Source organism: Rhineura floridana, chromosome 16 (assembly GCF_030035675.1).
Source record: "Rhineura floridana isolate rRhiFlo1 chromosome 16, rRhiFlo1.hap2, whole genome shotgun sequence".
NCBI lineage: Eukaryota > Metazoa > Chordata > Lepidosauria > Squamata > Rhineuridae > Rhineura > Rhineura floridana.
In genome coordinates this window covers 9,625,805-9,653,756 of record NC_084495.1, presented here as the reverse complement: position 1 = coordinate 9,653,756, position 27,952 = coordinate 9,625,805, and the positions used below count along the sequence as shown (strand labels likewise).

The 27,952-nt window shown below is 45.0% G+C and overlaps 1 protein-coding gene across 1 annotated transcript in view; it reads left to right on the top strand.

The window, feature by feature from the left end:
* ZC4H2 (zinc finger C4H2-type containing) overlaps positions 1-22,639 on the top strand; it is a 29,512-nt gene extending 6,873 nt beyond the window's left edge. The window contains exons 2-5 of the mRNA XM_061598834.1: positions 1,755-1,926; positions 5,766-5,938; positions 12,532-12,694; positions 17,218-22,639. Coding sequence (XP_061454818.1) covers positions 1,755-1,926; positions 5,766-5,938; positions 12,532-12,694; positions 17,218-17,331 — 622 coding nt within the window. The 3' untranslated portion in view covers positions 17,332-22,639. The remainder of the gene's footprint in view (positions 1-1,754; positions 1,927-5,765; positions 5,939-12,531; positions 12,695-17,217) is intronic.
* Positions 22,640-27,952: the final 5,313 nt, after the last annotated feature.

Below are 27,952 nucleotides of genomic sequence, written 5' to 3'. Positions count from 1 at the left end.
GAACAGGGGTCTTCTCACAACTCTTAGCACTCTTAACAAACTACAGTTACCAGGATTCTTTCTGGGGGAAGCCATGGCTGTTCAAAGTGGTATGATACACCTTGAAATGCATAGTGCAGATGGAGCCTTAGACGTGATGGTGGTGGGGACCCAGATCCAACAGGGCGGGGCTGTTACTCAGAGGCAAAGAGCATGCAGAAACTCCCAGGTCCAATCTCTGGCATCTCCAGGTATGGCTGGCGAAAACTCCTGCCTGCAAACCGGGAGAGGCATTGCCAGTCAGTGTAGACAATTCTAGCCCAACGTAGTATAGGCAGCTACCAATGCTCATAATAAGAACCCTGTCAGTCCAAAGGCCCATCTAGTCCAGCATTTTGTTCCCACAGTGGCCAACCACATGCCTATAGTAGCCCACAAAAAGGACATGAGCACACTAGCACTTTCCCACTCATGTTCTCCTACAGCTGGTACGTAAGAGGCACACTGTCTCCGACACTGGAGGCATCGGTGCTTTTTCTTCTAAGTCATTGAGTTGTGCCCACTTCTTGCATGAGGTATTTGGAAATATTAAGCAAAACTGTAATTTCTTAAGGGTGTTGGGAATTGTAGCCCTGTGCAGGGGTCTCCCAGTCTTAACAAACTGCATTTCCAAGATTCTTTGGGGGAAGCCACGACTGTTGAAGTGGTACAAGAGCGGTTGAAATGTATGATGTGGATGTGACCTATATTAGACATGTTGGTTGAACATTCAGCATGCCAGACAACTGACTGATAGAATATTGTAAATTGTTGGATCGGGCAGCCAGCCTACATGACGGTGGTCAAGCAACATGTGAAGCCAAAAATGACACTATGTAGGTGGCAACTGACCTTTACAACTGCATTTTAAATTTGATTAAAAACAACAGCTACTAAGGCTCATTTCTCTAGAGCAAGCATGGCTAACTTGTGGTCCTCCAGATATTGTTGGGACTCCAGTTCCCATCAGCCCCAGCTAGCATGGCCAATATTCAGGGATGACGGATACCTGGAGAGCCACAGGTTACCCACCTTTAATCTAGAACCTCCTGTTCCTTTTCCTTGGAGTTGCTGCCTGTACAACTGTCCTCTTTGAGCAGGGAGAAGGAACAGTCACCCACATGCCTCTGGGACATTGTTCAAGCTGGGCCAGGTGGGAATGGGTAGTGGCACAGAAGAGGTGGACACAACATATGGAAGAGGAGCAGTCCACTGAGAGCATCTTGTTGTTGTTTAAACTTATTAGTGGCTTGTTACCTAAATGGTCTCCAAGCGATTTACATTTAAAAACATAAAGGTAAATATATGGTACCATGGGAAAAAGGGAAAAAATCGCATGAAATGTCAACATTTCCATACAACATACAAAAAAACAGTTTCCTCATAACAGCCACAGGAAGCTTTGGAAGTGCACCAACAATAGAACAGAATCAACTCAATCTATCAAAGGACTGGGGGGAAAGGTGAGTCTTTATCTGGTGCTAAAAAGATGTCAGCGAAGGGACCAGATTTGATAGTTTGAATGCTGCTGAAGCTTCAGATTGTGACTTTTCTATGTCCCTGGTAGTAAAACCCCATTTCTTTGGGGCTGTGCTTCACTTTGCCCTCAGCCTCGTCATCCGACACTTGTGACTGCCATCGGAGTGATTGAAATGTCTCTGTCTTGGCAAATCAAAAATCTGTCCCGGCCTTATTTCCTCCCCCTGCATATTCTATGGGTGTTTTTTTTCTTCCAGAAACAAGACTCTGCAGATGGAAAAGATCAAGGCCCGTTTGAAGGCTGAATTCGAGGCGCTGGAATCTGAGGAAAGGCACCTCAAGGAATACAAACAGGAGATGGACCTCCTGCTTCAGGAAAAGATGGCACACGTGGAAGAACTGAGGCTCATCCACGCCGACATCAACGTTGTAAGTGACAGCCAGGCATGGTGGGAATGAGATGTCACGATCATTCAGGCTGCAGTCTTATGCACACTTACCTGGGAGTAAGTCCCTTCACATTCAGAAGGGCTTACTTTTGAGTAATCCAGCCCAGTGTGAAGGCTTATCTACTACTAATGCTGTGCTTTCCCTTTTAGATGCCGCTTGTAAGGAACAAACGTGCTAAATTCATTTGCTTCCCTAACCCAGCTGCAGAAATGTTATCTGTCCCAAATTTGTTATTGCATTTATTCTGATAGCCTAAGCAGAAAGGAACTCAGAGCAACTTGTATGCAGACAGAACGTTCACCAGTGGAACTCTCTGCCACTGTGAAAAAGGCAAAAGGAATGTTATTGGAGCTTGATATCCTATAAGTAGAACAGGGCAAGGGAACCTCAGACCCATGGGCCAAATGCAGTCCTCCAGGCCTCTCTCTATACACTCTTAGCCTACCTTGCTTTGTAGCCCAAGTGTTTTGGCCTGGCTGGACTTTGCCCTTGAATTCTGATAATGCCTCGTGCTTCCCTGGATGGAGGAACAAAAGAGGTGTGTGAGAGTGTGTAGAAACCAGCCTTCTGTGCAAAGGCAAATTTTATATGTATTGCTCTGCCCACATTTGGCTCTGGCCCTGTCCACCACTGGGCATGTGGCCCTCGGAAGGGTGCCCAGAAAGAAATGTGGCCCTTGAGCTATAAAAGGTTCCCAAGCCCAGGTATGGAAGATGCTATATTCCTTATTTATGGTCTTATGTTGATTTGGAGAGAGAGAGAGAGAGAGAGAGAGAGATGTTGAGGCCTACCGTCTTGCCTGTTAAGATTCAGCACTGAGTAAATGACAGAGAAAGGGAAAGTTATTCATTCTTAGGGTTAAGTACAAGCTTAGTTATAGTAGCAGATGGGAACATGAAAACTCTGTCTCTATTTTTTTTTATAAATGTATTTGTACACTGCTGTTTTATTAAAAACACCAAAGTGGCTTCCAACAAGTTCAGAAAAACCACCACCATACAATAAAAACATTAAAAATACAATAAAAACAAAGGTCAACGACTGCAAAAAGACATCTTCTTAATTGCCTGCATAAACCTGGCGGAAGGAAAAGGTTTTCAGCAGGCGTTCAAAAGTTAACACAGAAGGCGCCCGCTGAATCTCTTTTGGCAGAGCATGCCAGAAATTTGGCCAATGACACAGAACCCTCGTCACCTCAGGGGATGACTGGTACCACTTCTGCAGATGCTGGCAGTGACTGAGCTGAGATATAAGGGTTCAGGCGCCCCTAAGATATCCTGGACTTAAGCTGACCCTGGCTCGGTAGTGAACGAGCACCCAGTTCAGTGTTTCGCAAACGTCCGATAGTTGCAGCGTGCTTCCTCCCACCCCAAATTTTAAAGTTGGAGAATGCATCACTGTTGCAGCTTATTTTCAGAATGTGTAAGAGCAAGAAGCACTCACCCACAGAGGAGCCCGCACCCCACATTTCTGGATGAGCCACTGCTCTGGGCAAGCTTCCTGACTGCTTATCCCAGGGATTCATACAGACATTCAAAATCAGCTGGGTCTGCTGAGTCTCTAAATTGGGATGGGTCAAATGCTCCAAGTCCACTCAGTGCAGAGACACGGCAGAATCACCCACTCCCAAGATAAGTTGCTTGGAAGGAGGCAAGGTCAGAGCAGTAAATTGTGCAGAGGTGCAATAGACGGTCTTCTCCATGGGTGGAGACTTGGAAGTTCACTGGAGCCATTTTATTGCAGCTTACCAATATGTTCCATCAGGCCCACTGTTGCCATACCATACCTCTAAATTCCAATACTGACAGGTCTGTATGTGCTTACTTGGTGCATATTTCCTATAGAATTCATTATTATTTATTTTATTATTATTTATTTAATTTATTAGTCGCCCATCTGGCTGGTTGTCCAGCCGATTTGATTTATTAAAATTGCGGTCAATGACCCAAAAGTGGTTGTCCAGCCACTCTGGGCGATGTACAAGATAAAACAATACATTAAAACATTAAAATTTAAAACCATAACAGTAGGAAACCTAACCCACCCCAAAAGCCTGCCTGAAGAGCCAGGTCTTCAAGGCCCGGCGGAAGCTTATCATAGAAGGGGCATGGCGGAGAATCTCTCTCTCTCATTCTCTCTCTCTCCTGAAATCCTAGAAAGTACTGTGTGTGTACCAGAACCTCTCGTCAGGCATCCCACTCTAGGATTCCATTATGCCTTATTTATTTCACCTGTTACACTCCCCTGCTAGAAAAGGCAGTCAAAAACACAGTACGAAAATGTACAAATCAAGCCAGAAACAAACTAGCTTGTCCTGGGGGGGAGCACAGAATCCATTAATCACCTGGTTCTTATACAACATCCACCAATTCAATCAGCCAAGTGGAAGCCAGTGTGGTATAGGGGTTAGAGTGTCAGACCAGGACTGGGCGAGACTTTCAGAAAACTCAGGTTCAAATCCCTACTGTGTCATGAAACTCACGGAGTGTCTTCCAGCTACTCAGTAATATTTCAGCCTAATCAGTCAAAGTCTGGCCAGGCAGCATTTCTTTAGGGGAGGCAGTCGCCACCTGGGCATGTACAGCCTAGCTGTGCTGTGTGGTGCAGGGGGTAGTTGGGGGCTGGCGAGCAGAGCAGAGCCCCCCGGTATAGACATATAGAAAGATGGCCATGTGAACCTCCAGTGGTAAGTATTTCCAAAGTAGGTGTGCTATCACTAAAAAGGCCATGTTCCGTGGCTTAACTAAGCTTAGCGGCACAAAGGACAAGGGCACAAAACAAGGCCTTTTTCTGTGGGGGAACCTTTTTCAGTCCGAGGGCCACATTCCATCACGGCAACCTTCCGGGGGCCGCATGCCAGTGGTGGGTGGTGACAGAGGCAAAAGTGGGTGGGTCAATGAGTATGACGCTTACCTTTGTACAGTAGGCACATACAATACAATGCCCACAGCGTAAGGTTCTCCACCCTGGCCCGAGATCATAGGGTATGGGGAGGATTATAAGAAAGAAGGTGATCCCGAAGACAGCTGTACCTAAACTCTTTTGGGGCTTTAAAGATAAAGCGCCACCCCTTCGTATTGGGCTCAAACACTAACAGGTAGTCAATTCAGAGAGGCTAAAATGGGTTATATGCTACTCGGTGCAATCCCATGGGTTATGTGCTAGGATGGGCATCATACAGCCACTGTTCCTGAACTTCCCAAAGGCAGCCCCGTAGAAACCATATTTCAGGAAAGTGAAAGGAAAGTTACCAAACTGCAGCTGTCAGAAGCCAGGCCCAGTTTGCTACTGAGCAGAATGTTGTGCAAACAGGCAAGAACCTCTGCATTGTGTTTTATTCTTTGAAAATATTTTCATCCACCTTTTGGCAGAAGGTACCAAATTGGCTCGCAATAAAGAATTTAGGACCCAACTATTTAATGTCAAGTGGAAATGATAAAATCCTAAGAGGGCCCCATTTCCTTCTGTGCAACCTTCTGAGGTCCACAAGCCAGTGGAGGGCAGGACCAGAGGCAATCATGGACAGAGCAATGAATGTAAATTTTACCTTTGCACAGTAGGCTTGTTTCCACATATACACACAAGCAAGAGGCATTTTTCACAGTTCCAGGACACATTCCAGCCAGGCAGAAACACTCGGTATGTGAAGCCAGGCCAGTGAGGGGTCTGGCCTGGGAAGAGAGGGTGTGGCCTGGGAGAGCGTTCTGAGGGCCGGATAGGAAAGCCTGGAGGGCTGCATTCGGCCCCTGGGCCTGAGGTTCCTGCCCCTGATAAAGACAAAGGCTTGTCCAATGAATGGTGCCTTGCTCCTTTTCTAGATGGAGAACACAATCAAGCAATCGGAGAATGACCTCAATAAGCTCTTGGAGTCCACCCGTCGTCTGCATGAGGAGTACAAGCCTCTTAAGGAGCATGTGGATGCCTTGAGGATGACGCTGGGCTTGCAGAGACTGCCTGATTTGTGTGAGGAGGAGGAGAAGCTCTCCCTTGAGTAAGCTGACACATGGCTTGTAAAAAGTGCAGGCGTCTACTTTCTGGCACTGGGAGGCAAACAGTTTCTCAAGGCCAGTGGAAAGGGGACATGTGTGCACGGTTGCATGATGTGCTGCGCTCAGTATTCCGACACCCCTTGGATCTCTGTTTACTTGAGGAACATGGGGAGCTGTCATACACCGAGTCAGATCAAGGGCCATCTAGCTCAGTATTGTCTCTGCTCACTGATTGACAGCAACTCTCCAGGGGTCTAGTCTGGGTCTTTCCAGGCCTTACCCAAGGATTGAATTGGGTAGGACCTTCTGCATAAAAAGCAGATGCTCTGCCACTGAGCTACAGCCCTTACTAAAATGCCCAGTTCCGTTTCTGAAAGCGACCAGGCAGGAATGCTCCAAATATGATGAAGGTTTTCTCTGTCTAAATCAGTATTGTGTATGTGGATTGGCAGCAGCTCTTGCAAGGTTTCTTTCTGGGGTCTATTCCTAGGCCTACCCTGGAACTCCTGGAGACTGAACCGGGACATCTTTTGCATTCAAAGCATGTGCTCTAGCATTGAGTTACAACCTTTCCTCTGTTTTTTTAAATATAGTATAGTATCACTATATAAAGTATAGTATATACATTCAGAGGCCATCCTTACTGGGGCGCCTCGGGACTTCATGGAAACCATGGCTTCCTGGGAGCTGCACCTTATTACAATGGGGCCCACCCATGTAGCCGGTCATGCACTCGACCTTGTGTTTGTCTCGGGAGAGGAGGGGAGTGATCTGAAAATTGGGGGTACATCCATCACCCCCTTGTTATGGTCAGACCACTACTTGGTGAGGATGGACTTTTCGGTGCCACAAACCCTCCGTGGGGGTGGAGGACCTATTAAGATGGTCTGCCCCAGGCGTCTGATGGATCCTGATGGATTCCTGAATGCGCTTGGGGACTCTCTGGAGCATGCACGCAGCCACTCGGCTGAGACCCTGGTGGAGGGGTGGAATGCCGCAATAGCCGGGGCATTAGACCGGGTGGCTCCGAAACGCCCTCTCCCCCTAAATAGAACTCAGACGGCACCGTGGTTCACCCCACGGTTGCGAATTCTGAGGCGGGAGGTGAGACGGCTAGAGCGCCGGTGGCGGAAATCTCGCTCTGACGACGATCGGACACATGTTAGAGCAGCTGCGGCAGCCTATCATGTGGCAATAAGGGCAGCAAAAAAAGATTTTTATGCTGCCTCTATTGCATCTGCAGAGTGCTGTCCCAGGAGACTGTTCCAAGTGGTCTGGAGCCTGGTTGGTCCAGTTGCTCCGGAACCAATGGAACATGCTAAGGCCTCCTGTGACGAGTTTGCTAAACACTTTGCGGAGAAAATTGATCGTATTAAGAGTGCTATTCCGTGCGCTGTGGACACAGTGAGCGAGCCAGAGGTGACCAGTGGTGCTCTGGTGGTGTGGGATCGGTTCCAGCTTCTTCCATCTGATGAAGTGGACAAGGTACTTTCAACCTTAAAGCCAACCACTTGCTTACTCGATCCTTGCCCATCGTGGCTCATTATGAGCTGCAAAGATAGACTGGGTGAGGGGATCAAGATGGTGGTAAATACATCTCTCGAAGAGGGAGTAATGCCATCAGCGCTCAAGGAGGCAGTAATAAAACCAATCTTAAAGAAGCCCTCCTTGGATCCCCAAGATCTGAACAACTTTCGCCCAGTCTCAAATTTGCCATTCTTAGGCAAGGCGGTTGAGCGGGTGGTAGCAAAGCAGTTGCAAGCGCACTTGGAGGAAGCGGATTATCTGGATCCATTTCAATCGGGCTTCAGGCCTGGACATGGGACTGAAACAGCCTTGGTCGCCTTGGTAGATGATATGAGGAGGGCGTGGGATAGGGGCGAATGCACCTTCCTTGTCCTCCTTGATCTCTCAGTGGCTTTCGATACCGTTGACCACGTCATCCTCCTGGACCGCCTGAAGAGGTTAGGCATGGGGGGCACTGTATTGCAGTGGTTCCATTCCTTCCTCTCTGGTAGGTACCAAAGAGTGGCATTGGAGGATGAGGTCTCGGATCCTTGGCCTCTCACTTGTGGGGTGCCACAGGGTTCCATCCTCTCCCCGATGCTGTTCAACATCTATATAAAGCCGCTGGGGGCAATCATCAGGAGATTTGGGCTGCAATGTCATCAGTATGCGGATGACACGCAGCTCTATCTCTCATTTAAATCTTCACCGAGGTTGGCTGTAGAAACCCTGTCCAAGTGCCTGGAGTCGGTGAGTGGCTGGATGGGAAGGAATAAGCTGAAGCTGAACCCTGACAAAACCGAGGTACTGTTTGTGGGAGACAAGAGAAGGCTGGGGGATGTAGACCTGGTGCTCAATGGGGTACGATTGCCCCTGAAAGACCAGGTCTGCAGCCTGGGGGTCATTCTTGACTCCCAGCTGTCCATGGAGGCTCAAGTCTCGGCTGTGAGCCGGGCGGCGCTGTATCAACTCCATCTGATACGGAGGCTGCGCCCCTACCTTCCCAACCATCTGCTCCCACCGGTGGTACATGCCCTGGTCACCTCTCGCCTAGACTACTGTAATGCGCTCTATGTGGGGTTACCCTTGAAAACGGTCCGGAAGCTGCAACTGGTACAGAATGCAGCAGCTCGTCTGATTAAAGGCAGCCGCCGGCAAGATCACATCACTCCAGCGCTGAAGGAGTTGCACTGGCTACCAGTTGTTTACCGGGCCCAATTCAAGGTGTTGGTTTTGACCTTTAAAACCCTACACGGTTTTAGCCCAGTCTATCTGAAGGAGCGCCTCCAGCATCGTCAGGGATGCCGCTCAACAAGATCAGCCTCAGGAGACCTTCTCTCGGTCCCACCGGTTAAAACAGCTAGACTGGTGAGGACTAGAGAGAGGGCTTTTTCAATAGTGGCCCCCACCCTGTGGAACTCTCTCCCAAATGATCTCCGCCATGCCCCTTCTATGATGAGCTTCTGCTGGGCCTTGAAGACCTGGCTCTTCAGGCAGGCTTTTGGGGTGGGTTAGGTTTTTACTGTTATGGTTTTAAATTTTAACATTTTAACATATTGTTTTTTTATCTTGTACGTCGCCCAGAGTGGCTGGACAACCAGCCAGATGGGCGACTAATAAATTTAATAAATAAATAAAGTAATAACAACAGATTTATGTAACTTTAAAGTTGACAATGAGGACATTGAACTTGTCAAGGATTATCAATACCTTGGCACAGTCATTAACCAAAATGGAGACAATAGTCAAGAAATTGGAAGAAGGCTAGGACTGGGGAGAGAAGCTACGAGAGAAGTAGAAAAGGTCCTCAAATGCAATGATTATCATTGAACACTAAAGTCAGGATCATGCAGACCATGGTCTTCCCCATCTCTATGTATGGATGTGAAAGTTGGCCAGTAAAAAAGTGGATAAGAAAAGAATCCACTCATTTGAAATGTGTTGGAGAAGAGCTTTGCGGATACCATGGACTGTGAAAAAGACAAATAATTGGGTATTAGAACAAATTAAACCAGAACTATCACTAGAAGCTAATGAAACTGAGGTTATCATACTTTGGACACATAATGAGAAGACATGATTCACTTGAAGATACAATAATGCTGGGAAAAACAGAAGGGATAAGAAAAAGACAAAGGCCAAACAAGAGATGGATTGATTTCATAAAGGAAGCCACAGATCTGAACTTACAAGATCTGAACAGGGTGGTTCATGACAGATGCTATCGGAGGTCGCTGATTCAGAGGGTCGCCATAAGTCGAAATCGACTTGAAGACACATAACAACATCACTGTAGTCAGTGTGTTGCAGGATAGCATAAGCAGACTCCTCTCAAAGGAGCTTATGATCTAAATGTCACTATTAGGGGGGGAAGGAGGGACGAGAGAAGCAAAGGTAATGAGGGATGAATGTGAGCAAATATATTCGCACACATTTGGGCTTCATTTGCAAAACCAAGCACACTTCTGAGACTTGGTGGGGTTTGGGGTGAAAAGTCATTTGCAGGAGTGATTGGGGGTGGGGCAACAGCCCGAGAAAGGGTTTTAAGTGTTCACTCTCCCAGCCACTTCTCTGTTGTCAGTCGCCCCTTTCTGAAACAGCTCAGACTGCAGTTAGATGCATTCCCATGCAATGTGTGACTTGACCCTTAGTCAGAGTTGAAGGCTCATTAGTTCAAAGATTTCGTGAGAGAGATTGATTTGAAGGGCAAACGAAGAGGGCTGGTGTCATTCCAGTTTTGTGGGAGGGAGTTCTGGGCACAAGAGCTAGGAAGGGAGACAGGTGTTGTTTAAAAGAGCAGGAGAACTTTGCACCTTTGAACATGATAACATTGAAGAAGTGAAGCTCAAAGGCAGGAATATATTGAGTCAAGTGTGAGCTGCAACAAAATGTTGCATCATGGAGTGCTCCTGTTCAGGGTTCCAGCCAGCTATGCTTTCTTCCAGTGTGTTCCCTTCCATTTTCCCCAAACCATCAGGCAGCATTCTGTGGCCACTCAGCGTACTCAGTCTTGATTTGATTGCTTTTGGAGGTTTTGTTTATTGCTCCATAAGTTCCCTCCATATAATATACATATTTTGATTTCACTATTTGAAGGAAATCTGTACTTTCCACTATCTATTCTTTCTGGGAACAGTTGAAGATATGTTTGTTTCAACAAGCTTTTCCAGCTGGATGAAAAGGTCTTTTCCTTAGGTGTTCATTTTCTATTGCTTTTAAATCAATCCAGTTATTTTTTGGTACTGTTCTTAAACTATTTTTAATGATATGTTTATAAATTGCCTTGACACATATGTAAACGGTGGTCCATAAATTAACAAATAACATAAAATAATGAATAAGGAGTGATATATTTAGGGCAAAGAGAAAAGGAGTGGGTGTTAATGGAGGACTTAAAACAAAGAATCTTGCTATGGATATCAAAGGGACGGAGGAGCCCCTGTAGGGGTTTAAGGAGAGGCAGTCTATTAAATATGAATCATACACCTTTATACTGTATTTCATGATACAGAGTTTGAAGATAGTAGTACACAAAAACTCAGGAACAGGTACTCAAGATGGAACATGATACTTGCTAAGTGGCTGCTGTTCAAATTGGTACCTGTGAGCTGAATCCTCCCATAAGACATGCAAATTCATGAAGTGTTCCCTGTTTTTAGTAGAGATCTTTCCCAGTCTGCATCTGTTTGTTGTTGTTGTTGTTATGTGCCTTCAAGTCAATTACGACCCTATGAATCAGTGACCTCCAAGAGCATCTGTCATGAACCACTCTGTTCAGATCTTGTAAGTTCAGGTCTGTGGCTTCCTTTATGGAATCAATCCATCTCTTGTTTGGCCTTCCTCTTTTTCAACTCTCTTCTGTTTTTCCCAGCATTATGGTCTTTTCTAGTGAATCATGTCTTCTCATGATGTGTCCAAAGTATGACAACCTCAGTTTCATCATTTTAGCTTCTAGTGACAGTTCTGGTTTGATTTGTTCTAACACCCAATTATTTGTCTTTTTCGCAGTCCATGGTATCTGCAAAGCTCTCCTCCAACACCACATTTCAAATGAGTTGATTTTTCTCTTATCTGCTTTTTTCACTGTCTATTTTCACATCCATACATAGAGATGGGGAATACCATGGTCTGAATGATCCTGACTTCAGTGTTCAGTGATACATCTTTGCATTTGAGGACCTTTTCTAGTTCTCTCATAGCTGCCCTCCCCAGTCCTAGTCTTCTTCTGATTTCTTCACTATTGTCTCCATTTTGGTTAATGACTGGGCAGAAGTATTGATAATCCTTGACAAGTTCTGCATCTGTATTGGAATATATATATTCCAATACAGATGCAGAACTTGTCAAGGATTATCAATATATATATATATAAATATATATAAAAGACAGTTTAGAAAGCAACAAACAGAACTTCACTCAAGCTTGCTCTGGATCCCTATAAGGATTCCGTTAATCACCTAATATATATATATATATATATAAACGTAATTGTGATTATATATTAGATGTTTGAATTGTTTTATCATTTGTGTGTTTGCCACCCTGGGCTCCTTTAGGACGAAGGGCAGGATATAAGTGTAGTTCATCAGCATCAGTGCTTTTTTGGTTAAAAAATGAGATGCTGATACTCATGTCTTGATAAGTCTATGGGTGCCAGCAGAAAAAGGCTGCCATAGGCAGCAAAAAAAGATGTGTCTGTACCCCATACTGGTGAGTACTGCTCCTGGGTGGGAGGAAGGGCAGGATATAAATCTAATTAATTAATTAATAAAAAGCCTTGATGATGATGATAACGAAGAAGTTGAATACTTCCCATAATATTTAAGCAGAGCTGTCTCCGTTGTTTTTCTGTGCCTGTCAATGGCAGCATAGGAACATAAGGAAAGTACTGCTGGATTAAACCAAAGGTCTACCCCAGTTTGCTGCCTTCCCAATGTTTTGGACTGCAACTCCCGTGCTGGCCAGGGGCTGATAGGTGTTGTGGCCCAAAATGTCTGGAGGGCATCAGGTTGGTGAAGGCTAATGTGAGCTCTCCAAGAGCTGTGATTCTGAATAGTCTGTATCTTCCTTTTTCTTCTTCCTTGTCTAGCTACTTTGAAAAGCAGAAAGCCGAATGGCAGACGGAACCACAGGAACCTCCTATCCCAGAATCCTTGGCTGCGGCTGCAGCTGCTGCCCAACAGCTACAGGTAGCCAGGAAACAGGACACCAGACAGACAGCAACATTCAGACAGCAGCCCCCGCCTATGAAGGTAAGGACGCACCGCTTGGGTCAGTCCAGTAGCAAAAGGAGACATTAGGGCAGCCTGCACCAGCCTGGCGCCCTCCAGATATTTTGGACTACAACTCCCGTCAGCCCTGGCTGTGACTGGTGCGAGTTGTTGTCCAAAACATATGGAGGGCATCTGGGTTGGTGAAGACTGCAGTCAGTAGGAGCATTGTTCAAGCAGAAAGTTACTGGAAAACTCGTGTGTGTGTGTGTATATATATATATATAAACCTATGGCTTTTGTGTGGCTGGGATACAACCTACTCTACAAAGCACTGCATCCATTGCTCCACCCACTTCTTGCCTCTGGCTTTGCCCATCACTGGGTCCAGCCCTGACATGGCCTGTGGATGTCGGAAGAAGATCTGTGCACATACAGATGCATGCTAGTGGAGCTCCTGCATGTGAGGAGGAGAGCCTGATTGGTCAAGGCCCCTCCTCTCATGGAAGAGCTTGAGTCTCATACATCTGTAAGTGCAAAGACCTCCTTCTGGCATCCAATGAATGCACAGATGTCGTTGGAACGTGGCAGTGGGTGGGACTAAACCATGCAGTGGTGGACAGAGCTAGAAATCATGGCCCCACGGCCCCTTTTGTGCACTCTGTCAGCTGATGGAGGAGTTTATGTGAATCCCCTTAGCGTGATGCTAGTATTCAGGGGCATGCTGCCTTCTGCTGTGGAAGTTCCCTCTAGCCATCCTGATGAATGGTCTGGTGAATATACTTCTTCTCCGTCATCTTATTCTTTTTTCAAAACCATTGAAGTTCCCATCTGCACTGTACATTTAAAATAGCTTCATAACCACTTCAAACAGTCATGCCTTTCCCCAAAGAATCCTAGGAACTGTGGTTTGAAAAGAGTGCTGAGAATTGTTAGGAGACCCCTGTTCCCCTCACAGGGCTACAATTCCCAGAGTTCCCTGGGAAAGGGGACTGATTGTTAAACCACATTTTTGGGAAAGCCACGCCTCTTCAAAGTGGTGTGATGCAGATGGGCCCTGCTCTAGCAGTCATCACCTTGCCTTGTGATGGTAATTTTGCTTTGTGTGAGGAAATCTTTTATTATACAGCCACAAGAGTGGCTGTATACTATAGCCAGCGGGGATTTTTCACATTCCGCTATGTTAAATTGAAAATACCCCCCAAGCCATTCTGATGCTTTCCATAAGCTCATTTCAAAACAAAACCTTACAAAACGTATAGTCCTGAACTCAGAAACACTTGCTTAACAACCCTCTCAATTTTCATGGCGATACACAAAACAGCCAGAGACAAGAGAGAGTTCAAAGTCTAAAAAGAGAGAGAGAAAACCCCAGAGCCCTTTTGGACTTTTTTCTCTGAGAGTTCTCATAATCTGTTGAAATTCATTAAAAATCAGCCATGTTCACAGAGTACCTGTAATCCTAATACACACCTTGCCCCATACTCTGACCTTCATATTCTGCAGTTTAAAGGTTTAAAACAATGCCTGGCTGATTTTTAATTAATTTAAGAAATTTTGGCTGGGACCCTATGATAAGCCTGGGCATGCTCAGTAGGAACCAACTGTCAGTGTTCTAAAAGCCAGACTCACAGCTGCTGGGCTTGGCTAATCAGGGGGCCACACTCACACCAGACTTTGATTTCACTTGAGGCAGTCATGGCTTCCCTCAGAGAATCCTGGGAAGTGTAGTTTGTGAAGGGGGCTGAGAGGAGACTCCTATTCCACTGAGAGACCTCCAGTGACCAGACTGGTTTAACAGTCAGCCACTCTGACTGAAGGTCTGTGAGGGGAACAGGGAATCTCCTAGCAACTCTCAGCACCCTTCACTAACTACACTTCCCAGGATCCTTTGAGAGAAGCCATGACTGTCCAAAGTGAAATAAAGGCCTGGTGTGGATGTGGCCAGGGACAGCTTTGGTTTAAATTTGGGTGGGAGGCTACATGTGTCTGCTGTAGAATATAAAGGTGGGGGAAAGGCTGAAAAAGAATGATTCTGTTTACAATGTTTTCCTTTTGGAAAGGAAAGGGTTTCCCTTCTGCCCAGTGCCCACCCACCCAATCTCCTCCCCTCCCCTCCCCTCCCCTCCCTGCCCCTCCCCCGGGACAGTGTTCTACTACGACCTGGGAGACCAAGATTTGAATCCCCACCCAGCCATGAAGCTGACTGGGTGACCTTGAGCCAGTCACTGCCTCTCAGCCTCAGAGGAAGGCAATGGTAAAACCACCTCTGAATACCATTTATCATGAAAACCCTATTCATAGGGTCAACATAAGTCAGGACTGACTTGAAGGCAGTCCATTTCCATTTTCAAAATGATTGCACAGAAACAAATCCCATTGAACTCAAAAAGTATGCAAATGATCAAACCCATCCTCCCTTCTCCTCCCTCCTATCCCCTCCCTCTTGCTCCTTCCCTCCCCCTTCCTTTGTCCCTCCCCCTCCCCTTCCAATCCCCTCCTTCGCATTCCCCCTTCTCCCCGTCCCCTTCCTGCTCCCCATGGTCAGTTTTACCTATCCTAAGCATGATTGCATGAGAGTAAATCCCACTGGACTCAATAAACATGCAAATGATCAAATGTCCCCCCCTCCCGCTTCTTTTGTCCCCCTTCGTTTGTCCCCCTCCAGTATGCTCCTTCCCCTTCCCCCTCCCCTCCTCCTCCCCCATGGTCAGTTTTTCCTATCCTAACCATGATTGCATAGGAGTAAATCCCATTGAACACAATAAGCATGCAAATGATCAGACCTGCTTTTCCCCTCCTTCCCCTCTCCTCTCCCTTCCTCCTCCCCTCCCCTCTTCCTTCTTTCTCGCCCACTCCAGCCCTCCCCGCCTTGTCACTTTTACCTATCCTAAGCATGATTGCACGAGAGTAAATTGCACTGAATTCAATAAACATGCAAATGATCAAACCCATCCTTCTCCTCCCCTCCCCGTCCAGCCTGCTCCCATGCCAGTCCTCCCCTCTGCATTTCCTTCCTTCCCTCCTCCTCCTCCTCCCCTCCCCATTCCCTGTGGTCAGGTTCACCTATCCTAAGCATGATTGCAAGGGAGTAAACCCCACTGAACTCAATAAGCATGCAAATGATCAATCCATTCTCAGCAAACTTGGGCAGGATCCCATTTCTTAGCTCCCGGATTAAAAAGCAGGGAAATTCACTAATAGGCAAAAAACCTTGCAGTTTAAGAACGTACCTATAGCCCACAGATATTTCTATCAAACTTTAAAAAGCAGGGAAATTGCGCAGCTATAGTGAATGCACCAGGGGTGCAGGAGACATGAGCTCCTCTCTGAGATATTGGACTGCCCTACAAATGTGTCAAAATGCAAACACCATTTGGGTTGGTCTTTCACAGTCCAATCCACTTGATGTGTAGCTTGGAAGAATTTGGTAACATGTGCCTCTGAGCATATGGTGAGTGGCGGCAACACCGGCAACCAGCCCAAATAATAGAAAGAAGACATGTGCTGAGCTGATCTTGTTTTAGCAGGGAGGAAGCAACATTATTAAGACAGTTGATATAGTTCGGATGGTCACTTTAAATATGTCTGATTTACTTTGCAATTTTAGTGAAGTTTCCTATAGGAAATCATTTTCTTTTGATTCTGTTTCTGTGAAGATGTGAAGTACAGCAACACTTTGCAAAATTTACACTAAAAAAACTCCAAACATATTTATTTATTTATTACATTTGTATACCATCCCATAGCTGAAGCTCTCTGGGCAGTTTACAACAAATAATGGCACTGACTTCTGCAGAATAGTCTCCAGTGGACCTCAGGAGTGTGTCAATTTGCACAAGATTAAAACAGTGGGAGGTGAAATATATTCTAGCAAAATTCTAGGTGTGCTCTGTTTTTAATTGACCATGCCCACCTTGCCTTAAATGAAGTGGTTGAAACATAGCAGGGTGAAAACATGCTTCCTCTTTTTTCAAATAGCTAGAGTCATTGCTGAAGTAGCAATATATTTTACATCAAACTGCAGTTTCAGATTCAACTGTTAATGCACCCAAAATAGAAATAGAACATAACCTCCAATTTGAAACACAAAAGGCTGTCTTCACCATCATATGACATTGACCAATAAAAAGGATTTGAAATTAAAAAAAATTAATTTGACAGATTTCTAGGATGAATAATGAGGGAAATAAAATTTTCTAGTTTAGATTCTCTGTAGAAACATTAGTAACACAGGAAAGAAGCAAAGTAAGAAGAACACCAACAAACATACAAAAATATAATTCTCTATCTACTCTAGCAGTCATCACCTTGCCTTGTGATGCTAATTTTGCTTTGTGTAAGGAAATCTTTTATATTTGTCCATCTTGTAACCTACTGCTGATTGTTTTTACTGGTGGCTCTTGAGTCCTCGTGTTATGAGAGAGTTGCTGGCAGCAGGGGCATATGTCTCCTGAGCAAGCTTGGCCAAGTTGTGTTTGGAATCATCAAGCTGAAGAACTTGGTCATCTTTGCCTTCCAGGGAAAACCCACTTTCCTAATAGGATGGTTTTGTTGCATTTCAGGCTTGCTTATCATGCCACCAGCAGATCCATCGGAACGCGCCCATTTGCCCTCTCTGCAAAGCCAAAAGCCGCTCTCGGAATCCGAAGAAGCCCAAGAGGAAGCAAGATGAATGAAAGCTCATTGAGGAAACTTGTGACCCAGCCAGACCCCACCTTTGCCCTTTTTTCCAGTAGAACCGTAAATGTGACCAGCATTTGTCCGAGTGAAAAATTACGAGCGTGACTTAAGCTTTTGTTTCTGTTTATCATGATGTAAGCACAATTGTTTTGTTCTGGGCCTTGTTTTCATCTTAGTCTTTTGACCTTTTGCTTTATAGGAAGTTATTAAGAGCTGATGGTGCTACATTTTGTAACATATCTGTTACCCCACCATTTGGACTCCTGCGTACAAGTAGAACCTATACCAGTTGTAAGGCGAAGGACACTTCGTACAGAGAAAGCGAAGGCGGGCCTTTTATCCGATTAATGATAATGTGTTTCACCTTTTATAAAGCATACTAACGATTTTTCTACTCAATTTGCCAGAACTTCATGGTTTTCCATTCCACGTTTGGTTTTTCACCCCTACAGTGTTTTTGCATCATGGCTTTATGCTAGTTTCCAGTGCTCAAGAATCTTTAACAGGGCAAACCTATATATGACTGGTTTTATGGAAGGTGTTAACATTTACTCACCCTTTCTTCTCCAAGCTATAACCAGCAGTGTGTTTTCTTCTGTTTTTTAAAAAAAAGAAAAAGAAAAGGATATCTGCGTTAAGGGAATCCAAATTCTCTGCCTGGGCACATTGATCAATTCTCTTACCCGTTTATGCAAACAAGCATTCCCCCTCCCTCATTATTTTGTCATTTTTACTGTTTTGCATAATGTATCCCTGTTTTGCTAGTCAGATGGAGGGCAAAGGAGTCTGTACAGGGGGGTTGCCCCATGGTTTAGGAAATCTTATTCAACCACTGTTTTGGCATCAGAGACTTGAGAAAATATTGCCCATACAAGTTAAACATTTTATGTCTGCAACCTTAAAGGGAGGGTTAGCACTTGCTTTTAAAGAAAAAGCAAGCAAGCTGGAACTTGGCATTCTGCAAGGTTGCTATGCTCCTGCACATAGGAAGGTGCCTTTTACCTGGTGGCTATGTTCTCCTTCCTCTGTTGGAGGCAGTATGCCTCAGAGTATCAGTTGCTGGGAATCGCAGGTGGGGAGAACACTGTTTGCACTTCCCCTGGGCATCTGGTTGACCACTGTGAGAACAGGACACTGAACCAGAACAGGCCTTTAGCCCGATGTAGCAGGGATCTTCTCAGATTCCAGTCAGACTGTTCTTCTAACCCAGAATTGTCAACTCTGACTGGTAGCAGGTCTCCAGGGGCTCTTTCCTATCACCTGTTCCCTGATCCCTTTCAGTCAGGGGTGAGGAATCTCCTGTCTGGGGGCCAAAGTGTGGCACTCCAGACCTCCCTGTCCAGGCCTTTGGGCTCTTTCCCAGGCTGCACCCCTCACAAGCCCTGGTCTGTGCACTCCTGGAATGTGCCCTTGAATTGTGATAATGCCTCTTTCTTGCCTGGGTGGAGAGATATAGGGGGTGGGCAGAAACCGCTGGCTTTTGTGTGGCATCAATGCAGTCTATTGTACAAAGGTAAGAGACTTATCCCTTACTCTGCCCATTACGTTTCTAGCCCTGCCCACTACTGGCATGCGGTCCCCAGAGGGTTGTCCGCAAGGGAATGCAGCCCTTGGGCTCAGAAATGTTCCCTACCTCTGTTTTAACTGTAGATCCCCGGGATCAGACCTAGAACCTTCTGCACAAATATCACATTCACACCATGCATTTATTCCAACTTAAACAGGCATGGCTTCCCCCCCAAGAATCCTGGGAAGTGTAGTTTGTGAAGAGTGATGAAAGTGGTTAGGAGACCCCTATTCTCTTCATAGAGCTACAGTTCTGAGTGGTTTAACAGTCAGTCCTCTTCCCAGGTAACACTGGGACTTGTGGCTCTATGAGGGTCTCCTAACAACTCTCAGCCCCCTTTACCAACTACACGTCCCAGGAATCTTTGGAGGAAGCCATGACCGTTTTAAGTGGAATATGGTGTGAACTGTAGCCAAAGCCTACACTCTACCACTGTGCTAGATCCACGGACCACACACACAGGCTACAGCCTGAGCGATGCAAAATTAAGAAAAGAAAAACATTATTTTTTCCTAATGACAATCATCTTTCCGCTCAGTTGTGTTGGCTGTGACTTATCCTCTCCTGAACTCCCAAGAACAGGCTCTGGTGACCAGACAAGACCGAATCAGCCTGGAGCGAAGTTTATTCAGAGTGGTGCTGCCACGATAGCCAGATCAGTTCTGTAGCAGGAATGAGTGTAGGAGTTATTTTAACACGGTGAAGGGAGTAACATTTGCCATTGTTGGTGTTAATCTCAGTCAACTAGAAAGCAAACTATAAAACCAGGCTATGCAGATAGGTTTTATCGTTCAGGCTTACTCTGCAATTGATTTACAGTACATACAAGGTTACTCAACATAAACGAAGGCTTATAAATGCCTGTTTGCTTTACATATGTGCAGTATTTTTTAATGCGTGAATCAGGTCCTTCAGATGCTAGTCCTTAGATGTAATGCAGGGGGTGGCTAAAATGTGGCCTTCTAGAATCGATATTGCTGGACTACATCTCCCATCATCCTTGAGCATTGGCCATGCTAAATGGGACTGATGGGAATTCGAGTCCAACAACATTTGGAGGGCTACAGATTCCCCACAATTAGCCATCTCAGCACTGAAAGAGTTGGATTTAGGAACAGACAGCAAGTGAGAATGCACTTAAAAAAAACAACTTACATTTGAAACACTGGAAGCAGGTTCATTTCTGTTACAGAGATGTCAAGAATACCTACTAGAGACAGTGTATATTTTTTTAACCATGTTTACCTACCCCATTTCACATGCTGCTAGTGCTGTTGATGACTTAACTGTTTTGTAGGATAGGTTTCTATCCATTACAGCCCATTTGACACAAGTGTTGGATTTGAATCAATGAAACTGTCGCAGCCTAACTTACTGCATGGGTTAGTTGAGAAGATAAAATTGAATAATCACAGATGCCTATCTGAACTCCATGAAGGAAGACTGGTATATGCTTAGGAACGTAGGAAACTGCTTGACACTGAGTCAGACCAGTGTATTGCCGACACTGACTGGCAGCAGCTCTCCAGGATTTCAGACTGGAGTCTTTCCCAGCCCTAGCTTGAGAAGCCGGGAATTGAACCTGGGACCTTCTGTATTCAAGGCAGATGCTCTACCACTGAGCTGCAGCTGTGATACAAAACATGACTGATAAATGTTCTCCTGTAGATCTCTGAATAGAGTCAGCGCCAGTTTGTTCTGGTTACAGATGGAAGGATGGTCTAGTAAGACCAGAAAGAACTAGTATCATATGTAACTGCCACTAGGATCTTATTTGCAGGAGACTGATAATGCCATCTACTAAAAGAATGGAGAGATAGCATTGTGGGAGTTTGCTTCTATGGCTAAATTGACTCATATTTGATTTAAAGAAAAAAATATGACAAAAGGTCATATTTCTGATTAACTGGAGCCCTTTTATTGACTGTAGAAAGAAAAATAGGTTGTTACAAGATATAAACCATGGTTTTGCAACATTTAAAATATACCTAACAATAGCACTTTTTCAGTGTTGCATAATGTACTCTGTAGGTTAACCAATTAGCTTAAAACGGTACTTTATTTCCCTTATGTTTACTGAAAATATATTTAAAGGTTCTTAGGTTGGTATGCAAACCCAATTTCAGAATTTTTAGATTTTGGCTTTACCTATTGTTGATGTTGATTTGTTTATAATATAAAGTTCAGATTATGCTAGACTTCCAGGTCGGTTCTGAAATCCACTGATTTCTGAAGAGAGTCTCCCACGTTCTGACATGCAGTCTCAAATGTGTTATGTATGTATGCATGGAAACAATTCAGCATATTGCGCTATCTGGGGACACCATTATTGCATATTGCCACACAGTGATACACATAAATGATGCCATCGACCTGTGTAATGTGCCAGCACCCTCCATACACATGCAGCAAAGTTTAGCATTGCCCAAGGATGTACAAAAGCTGAACAGACCTGCCATAAAATTCTGGTAGGGCTTGGCTTTGATCCGCTTTGGGTTCTGATGAAGCATAACCTCAAATCCCCTGCCAAAATTTGGTATGTGACAGTTACATTTTAGAAGCATCCTTGGGATGGTTAATTCCCTCATCATTCTCAGATCTTATTTGAACTGATGTGCCCTTTTAATAATGCAGTGTGCTTTTTTAAAAAAAATTCTATCCACCCAATGCTAGCTTTTGTGTGCCTTTTACGTCTGTCTTTTTAAGATTTTAAATGTGCATGTATTATTATATACCTGCTATTTCAGTCCAGTTTATATCCCTGTTGATTTCCTATGTTCTGACCACAGTGTTGTACCACATAACTCTAATATTGTTATTTATCACTTATATAAAGCACCTAAAATTTTCTAAGTGCTGTACAGAGATTAAAAGATGAGTGTCCCTGGTGCCAGGCTCATAATCTAATAGAACAGGAAAAGGAATTGGAAAAGAAAGCTTTGAAGCTAAGGGCGGACAAATTTCTCAAGTTCAGTTTCTCATTTTTTCGATCTTTAGTTCCATTTTCCACATTAGTTTGCAATTAAACAAAACGTCCTGACAAAAGTTCATCACCATTTCAGTGCATATTTCGAATATACATATTTTTGTTTGAAGTTTTGCCTTATATAGCACATGCTGGCTGGGGATGATGGAAGTTGTGATTCCAAAACATGTGGAAGGCATCAGGCTGTCAAAGAGAGCCCTTGAGTATTAAAAAAGCTGAGAAAAGCACCATTTGGCCTGGGGGACCAAACTAGACAACACAGGAGACTTGTTCACTTGTTACACGGAACCCAGGTACAAGCTGTCTACACCTGTACAAGTGCTTGTGTGAAAGTGTACATTTGTTGATTTGTGCAGTTCAGCTACCTTGTGAACACAGGTACACACACTGTGTGCTCACTGAACATTACCTGCAAATAAATGTACAAGTATACAACTCCGCACAAATACACAGATTGTACATTTGTTGACTGTAACATGTGAACCACCCCTAGGGAGAGTTGAGGTCAGGGCTTGATACTGGATTAAAGCTGTATCATTGAGGTAGGGGTGGGGGCACGGGTTAAGGTCAACCCTTCCCCCCACCAACACACACTCCATATTCCTGATATAAATCCTCCTCCGCTAAAGGATGCATTGGGATCAGGGATGTGCTAGAATTCTGCCAATTTTGGATTTAGTACCAAATTTTCCATTAATCCACTATTGTTGCGAATTGGACTTTTATGTAGTGATTTTCCATGGCTATTTTCGAAAACATTTTTTAAAAATAAAAAAAATCCATGTCGAATATATTGATATTAATTATTCAGTATTTCCTTTAAAAATGATTATTTCTTTTAAACATATTGACACTAATATCAATATTTTTTTTCCTGAGGGGAAAACGGATTCGTAAAAGCAGTGGCTTGTAGACAAAGAACGATCTCGAACTGAAACCATAGTGTAAGGTTGACGGAATGCTTTCGAACTGACACCAGGAAAAGAAAAAAGGGGAGGGGGAACCCCAAGATGCTAGAAAAATATATTTTATTCAATAGCCCAATGCGTTTCAGCCACTATATATAGGCCTTCATCAGGGGCATAGCTGGTGTTTAATATCTTTCTGTGCACAAAATTGCTACCAATTCATTGGTATATACACAGCTATTCCCCTGATGAAGGCCCCATTCACAGGGTCGCCATAAGCCAGGATTGACTTGAAGGCAGTCCGTTTCCATTGAGCCAAGGCCTACCGCCTCAAGCCACAGACCCGCTGATGGCAAGTTGTAAATGGATTCATCCAACCCTTAACCCCATTAACCCAAATCCAGCCACAGCACAGACAAAATTAGACCTGTTTAATTCAGCAAAGCACAATTGTCTTCAGCTCTGTGGAAATTTTGTCTTTGTAAATAGTAAGGAAGACAGACTGCCTTTATTAGCTCTCCAGCGCAGACTCCTTTGCTCTGGAAACAAATAATTTCAGAGCAACCTTTTCTACCAGTCTAGGACAGAATTTAAGTGGCTTATATTCAAAAGCCATCAAACGTATTCATATCAGAGTAAGCCCTTTTGCTGGATAAGCCATGCTGTGCACAAGCTGTGTACTGGTGCACACTCTGTTGTCACTCCTGGCACAATCGGATAAACTAGAGGTGAGGAACATCAGGCCTAGGAGCCGAGTGTGCTTCCCAAGGCCTCTCCACCTGCCGCCTCAACCCTTCCCAGACCACGCCTCTCACTGGCCCTGCTTCACACCCCAAACTTGGTGCCTGGTTGGGACCTTGATAATGCCTCCTGCTTGCCTGGATGAAGGACAGAGAAGGGATTGTGAGTGTGCCGACTAGCCTACTGCACAAGAGTAAAATTTAACAGTTTCTCTGCCCACTGTTGCCTCTGGGCAGAGCTTGGAAAAGTTACTTTTTTGAACTACAACTCCCATCAGCTCCAGCCAGCATGGCCACTGTTGGGCTGATGGGAGTTGTAGTTCAAAAAAGTAACTTTTCCAAGCTCTGCCTCTGGCCAGGGCCAGCTGCTGGCTCCATGTCAGTGTGGCCATGGAATCCATGCTGGGTTTGAGTCCAAACTTTCAGGGAGCTGTCCAAGGTGCTGGGCAGCCACCACTGCCTCTGGCCAACAATGTGCTATGGTTAAAACTATGGGTTAGGTCATAATGCTCAAGCTGCTCCCTTTTAAGTTTTGTTTATCCACTGTTACCAGAGGAGGAATGAAGTGAGAGCAATTGGGCTGAGTGTAGGAGCATAGAGGTTGGGCACAGTATAGTTTACTAAGAAGCTTGGCTTACCATGATATGTGAATGTGGCCACTAAGACATAGCGATTTTATTGTCAGAGCAGAACTGGGGAGACCCTACTTCAAAGCCCCAGTCAGCCATGAATCTTAATGGGTGACCATGGACAAGCCATACACTGCTAGGCTAATCTACCGCACAGGGATGTTGAGAAGCTAAAGAAGGGGGGCAGCCCTGAGTTCCTTGGAGGAAAACTGTAATAAGATGCAACTAACTAATCGTACTCTTATGTGTTCCCTGAGTAGCATGCATGTTCTGAGGACCATGTATACCTGGGTTTAATTTCCTTTGGAAGAAAAGGTCACAAGAAGCTTTAAGATATTTCTGTAATATTTGAGTATACATCACACTAATCAATCTGAACTGGGCATCTACTAAAGCAGGCGTTCCCAAACTGTAGTCCGTGGACCACCAGCAGTCTGCAAGATTCATTCAGGTGGTCCGTGGCACATCTGCATATTTATATTGATTTTTAAACATATTTGATTGCTTTTTTATTTCTTGAATTGTATTTTATTGCATTACAATTTGAGTTCTATGGAATGCAAATTGTAATAAATGTAATATAAGAAAGAAACAATTAAAAAGCAATTACAAAGCATACAGCATCTGGCACAACACATGACAATTGCTCCAACAGGCAGGAAAATCAGTAAGTGGTCTGCCAAGGGCTTCAGCAATTTTCGAGTGGTCTGTGGGGGAAAAAGTTTGGGAACAGTGTATTAAAGGTAAAAAATAGTGACTAAAAATACTGACAGTAATTCATCAGGGATTAGGAAATTGTAATTAATTAGCATGAAGGATGACAATCTAGGTGCAGCAAAGCATCTTTCTTTCCTATTTTTAAAGTCCCAGTAATTTCAGTGGGAAAGTTCAGCAAGTGCTGAAATCCACTTGAACTTACTGGGGCTTAACTGAACAGCAAAGCAGCAGTTTTGGAATTTGCCATCACTGCAAAGTAAAAGCAGAACGAAAACCTGCTTAGAAAATACCATCCTCTCTTTCTGGGAGATTAAGCTGAATGTGATGAATTAATATGTTGATTTTTGTTGCCATTTTAAAAAGCAATTCAGGTTAAGCTGTATGGAAAATCTGTCTTTCCCATGATGTGAATTAATTCTCCATGCAGTTGGAAATCATAAGACTCACAATATATTAATATTCTACTTGCACAGGGAAGGAAAAAAGTCTTCAAGTTGCGGCGTTGTAATCATTCATTTCCATATTTGTGAAGAATTCTTGGCAGAGGAGCACATTTGGCAGGCAGCCCGACTTCTTGCACCATCTGACTAATGCAAACATACTCACATAGCACTTTAGATGACATAACAATTAGTACTGTACCAAGAAATGCTTTATCCCCCCAATTTCTCCATGCCAAGTGTCAAGTTTTCATTAATGGAGCAGACAGCTTCTGCCCGTAGTTAAAAGAAACAAGATCATTACTGTGTTCTAGGAACAAGAAACTCAGCCCTGTGTTAACCACTAGACAGAATTTTTCAAGAGGAACTATTAGATGTGAACTGATGCACTGTTAATGGCAACCCTACACATATTTCTTCAGAAAAAAGTCCCATTAGTTCTCATTGGGATGAGCTGTCAAGTTTCAGTTCCTCATTTTTTCAGCCTTATGATTTGACCTATTTCTGCATCAATTTGCCTTGTTTTAAAATAATAGTCTGCCCAAAAACTCATATTCATTTTAATGGAGAGTTCTCTCGATACACACATCTTTGTCTGCAGTTCTGCCTAACATACGCATTTCTTGCATGCTGTTTTCACTAATATAGGTACATATTTGGGGAGGGGTCAGAGAGCTGCATAGCAAAATTTAGGAAAGGGTGATTTTCAAAGGATAGCTCCATTTCGGTTTGGGCTTTGGTTCGAGGTGCATGAATGAGCTAGGCTGGCATTGAAATGTGGACTGAACAAATTTCTCCTCCATCCCTAAAGGTGCCCTGGCTCCTGCCCCAAAACTCCACAGCAAGGCTTTTCTTTCAAGTTAACAGAGAGAGATTTATTCAGAAAAGCTTGGTACATGTTCTGAGGCAGGTTCAGGCTACTGGGATCGCAAATCAAGCATCTTAAGAGCAGGGTCTGGAGTACGAGGCTGGACGGCAGCAAGGAAGATGTCCCAATAAGTCTCTGTGCCCTTCCTGCGTAACTTTAAAAGAGCTAGGCATGGCGGGCAGGACTCTTGCCCCGCACAGGAAGACTGTGCTTCGAGGTGGGTGCTTCAGTGTGGAGGCTGCAAATGTTGGCACTGCTGGAGGTGGCATCGAGCCCTTGGCGAAAGAACAGGCTCCTGTCCCTCCAGATGTTCTGCTGCCCCTCCTGGCTAGGCAAAGGCTTCCCCAGTACCCAGCCATGTGTCCTGCTCTGGGGGTGAGGTGGGAACAAAAGCCAGAGACTCCATCACCCCTTCCGTAACAACCGGACTTGAAAGAGTCATCCTCCCTCCCAGCTGGCTCCAGCTCCTCATCTGTCAGATGAAAATGGGAATGGACTGCCTTCAAGTCGATCCCGACTTATGGCTCCCCTATGAATAGGGTTTTCATGGTAAGCGGTATTCAGAGGGGGTTTCCCATTGCCTCCCTCTGAGACTAGTCCTCCCCAGCTGGCTACGGCCTGCTCAGCTTGCCACAGCTGCACAAGCCAGCCCCTTCCTTGTCCGCAACTGCCAGCTGGGGGGCAACTGGGCTCCTTGGAACTATGCAGCCTGCCCATGGCTGCACAGGTGGAAGGGCACGTAACCCCTGAGCCACTCACTGTGGGGGTGATCTTTAGCTGGCCCTTGACACCCAGGAGACACGAGCTGGGATTTGAACTCACAGACTCTGGACTCTCAGCCAGGCTCTCCTCCCCACTGTGCTATACTACTGCCAGCCTAATCCAAACCCTGTTGGAACTGCACAAAAAGGGCCCTCCTAGCTCAGCGGAAGAGTATAGGCTTTGCATGCAGGAGACCCCACCCCCAGGCTCAGTCCCTGATTTAATCTGTTAAAAGGATCAGGTAGCAGGTGATGGGAAAGGTGGAGAGCAACACTGGGCTCAGTGGACAACTAGTCTGGCAGGTCCCTCGGTTCTCTCTTAAGCCCAATAGCGCTTGCCCCCAAGCGATTGTGCCCTAAGAGGTAATCCCACACTCCTAAATATACTTGCTAGTAAGTCCTGCATTGCCATTCAAATTGTAATACAATAAAACAGAAAAAGCAGCAATGAAAACTCCCGACGGCTGTTGTCTTGCACTTGTGAAGGTCTCTACCAAGCTCTATGTGAAGGCGGTGAGGGCAGCGAAGAAGCGGTACTTTGCTGCCTCCATTCAGTCATCTTCTAACCACCCAGTGGAACTTTATAAAGTTGTTCGGGGACTTTTACACTCTGGGCCTCAGAACGCAATAATACCATCAATAGCCCGCTGTAATGAGTTTGCGAGACACTTCCAAGATAAGATCACGAACATCCGCCGGGACCTTGACTCCAACATTGTAGCAGTTGAGCCTAATGAGGTGTCCGGAGCACAGTCTTGTCCTGTTTTATTGGATGAGTTTCAGTTGGTACAGCTCGAGGATGTGGACAAGGTGCTTGGACAGGTGCGGGCGACCACTTCTGCTCTGGATCCTTGCCCCTCATGGCTAATAAAAGCTAGCAGGAACGGAACAGCCGGATGGGCCAAGGAGGTGATCAATGCCTCCTTACGAGAGGGAGTGGTACCACCCTGCCTGAAACAGGCAGTGGTGAGACCGCTCCTAAAGAAACCCTCCTTGGACCC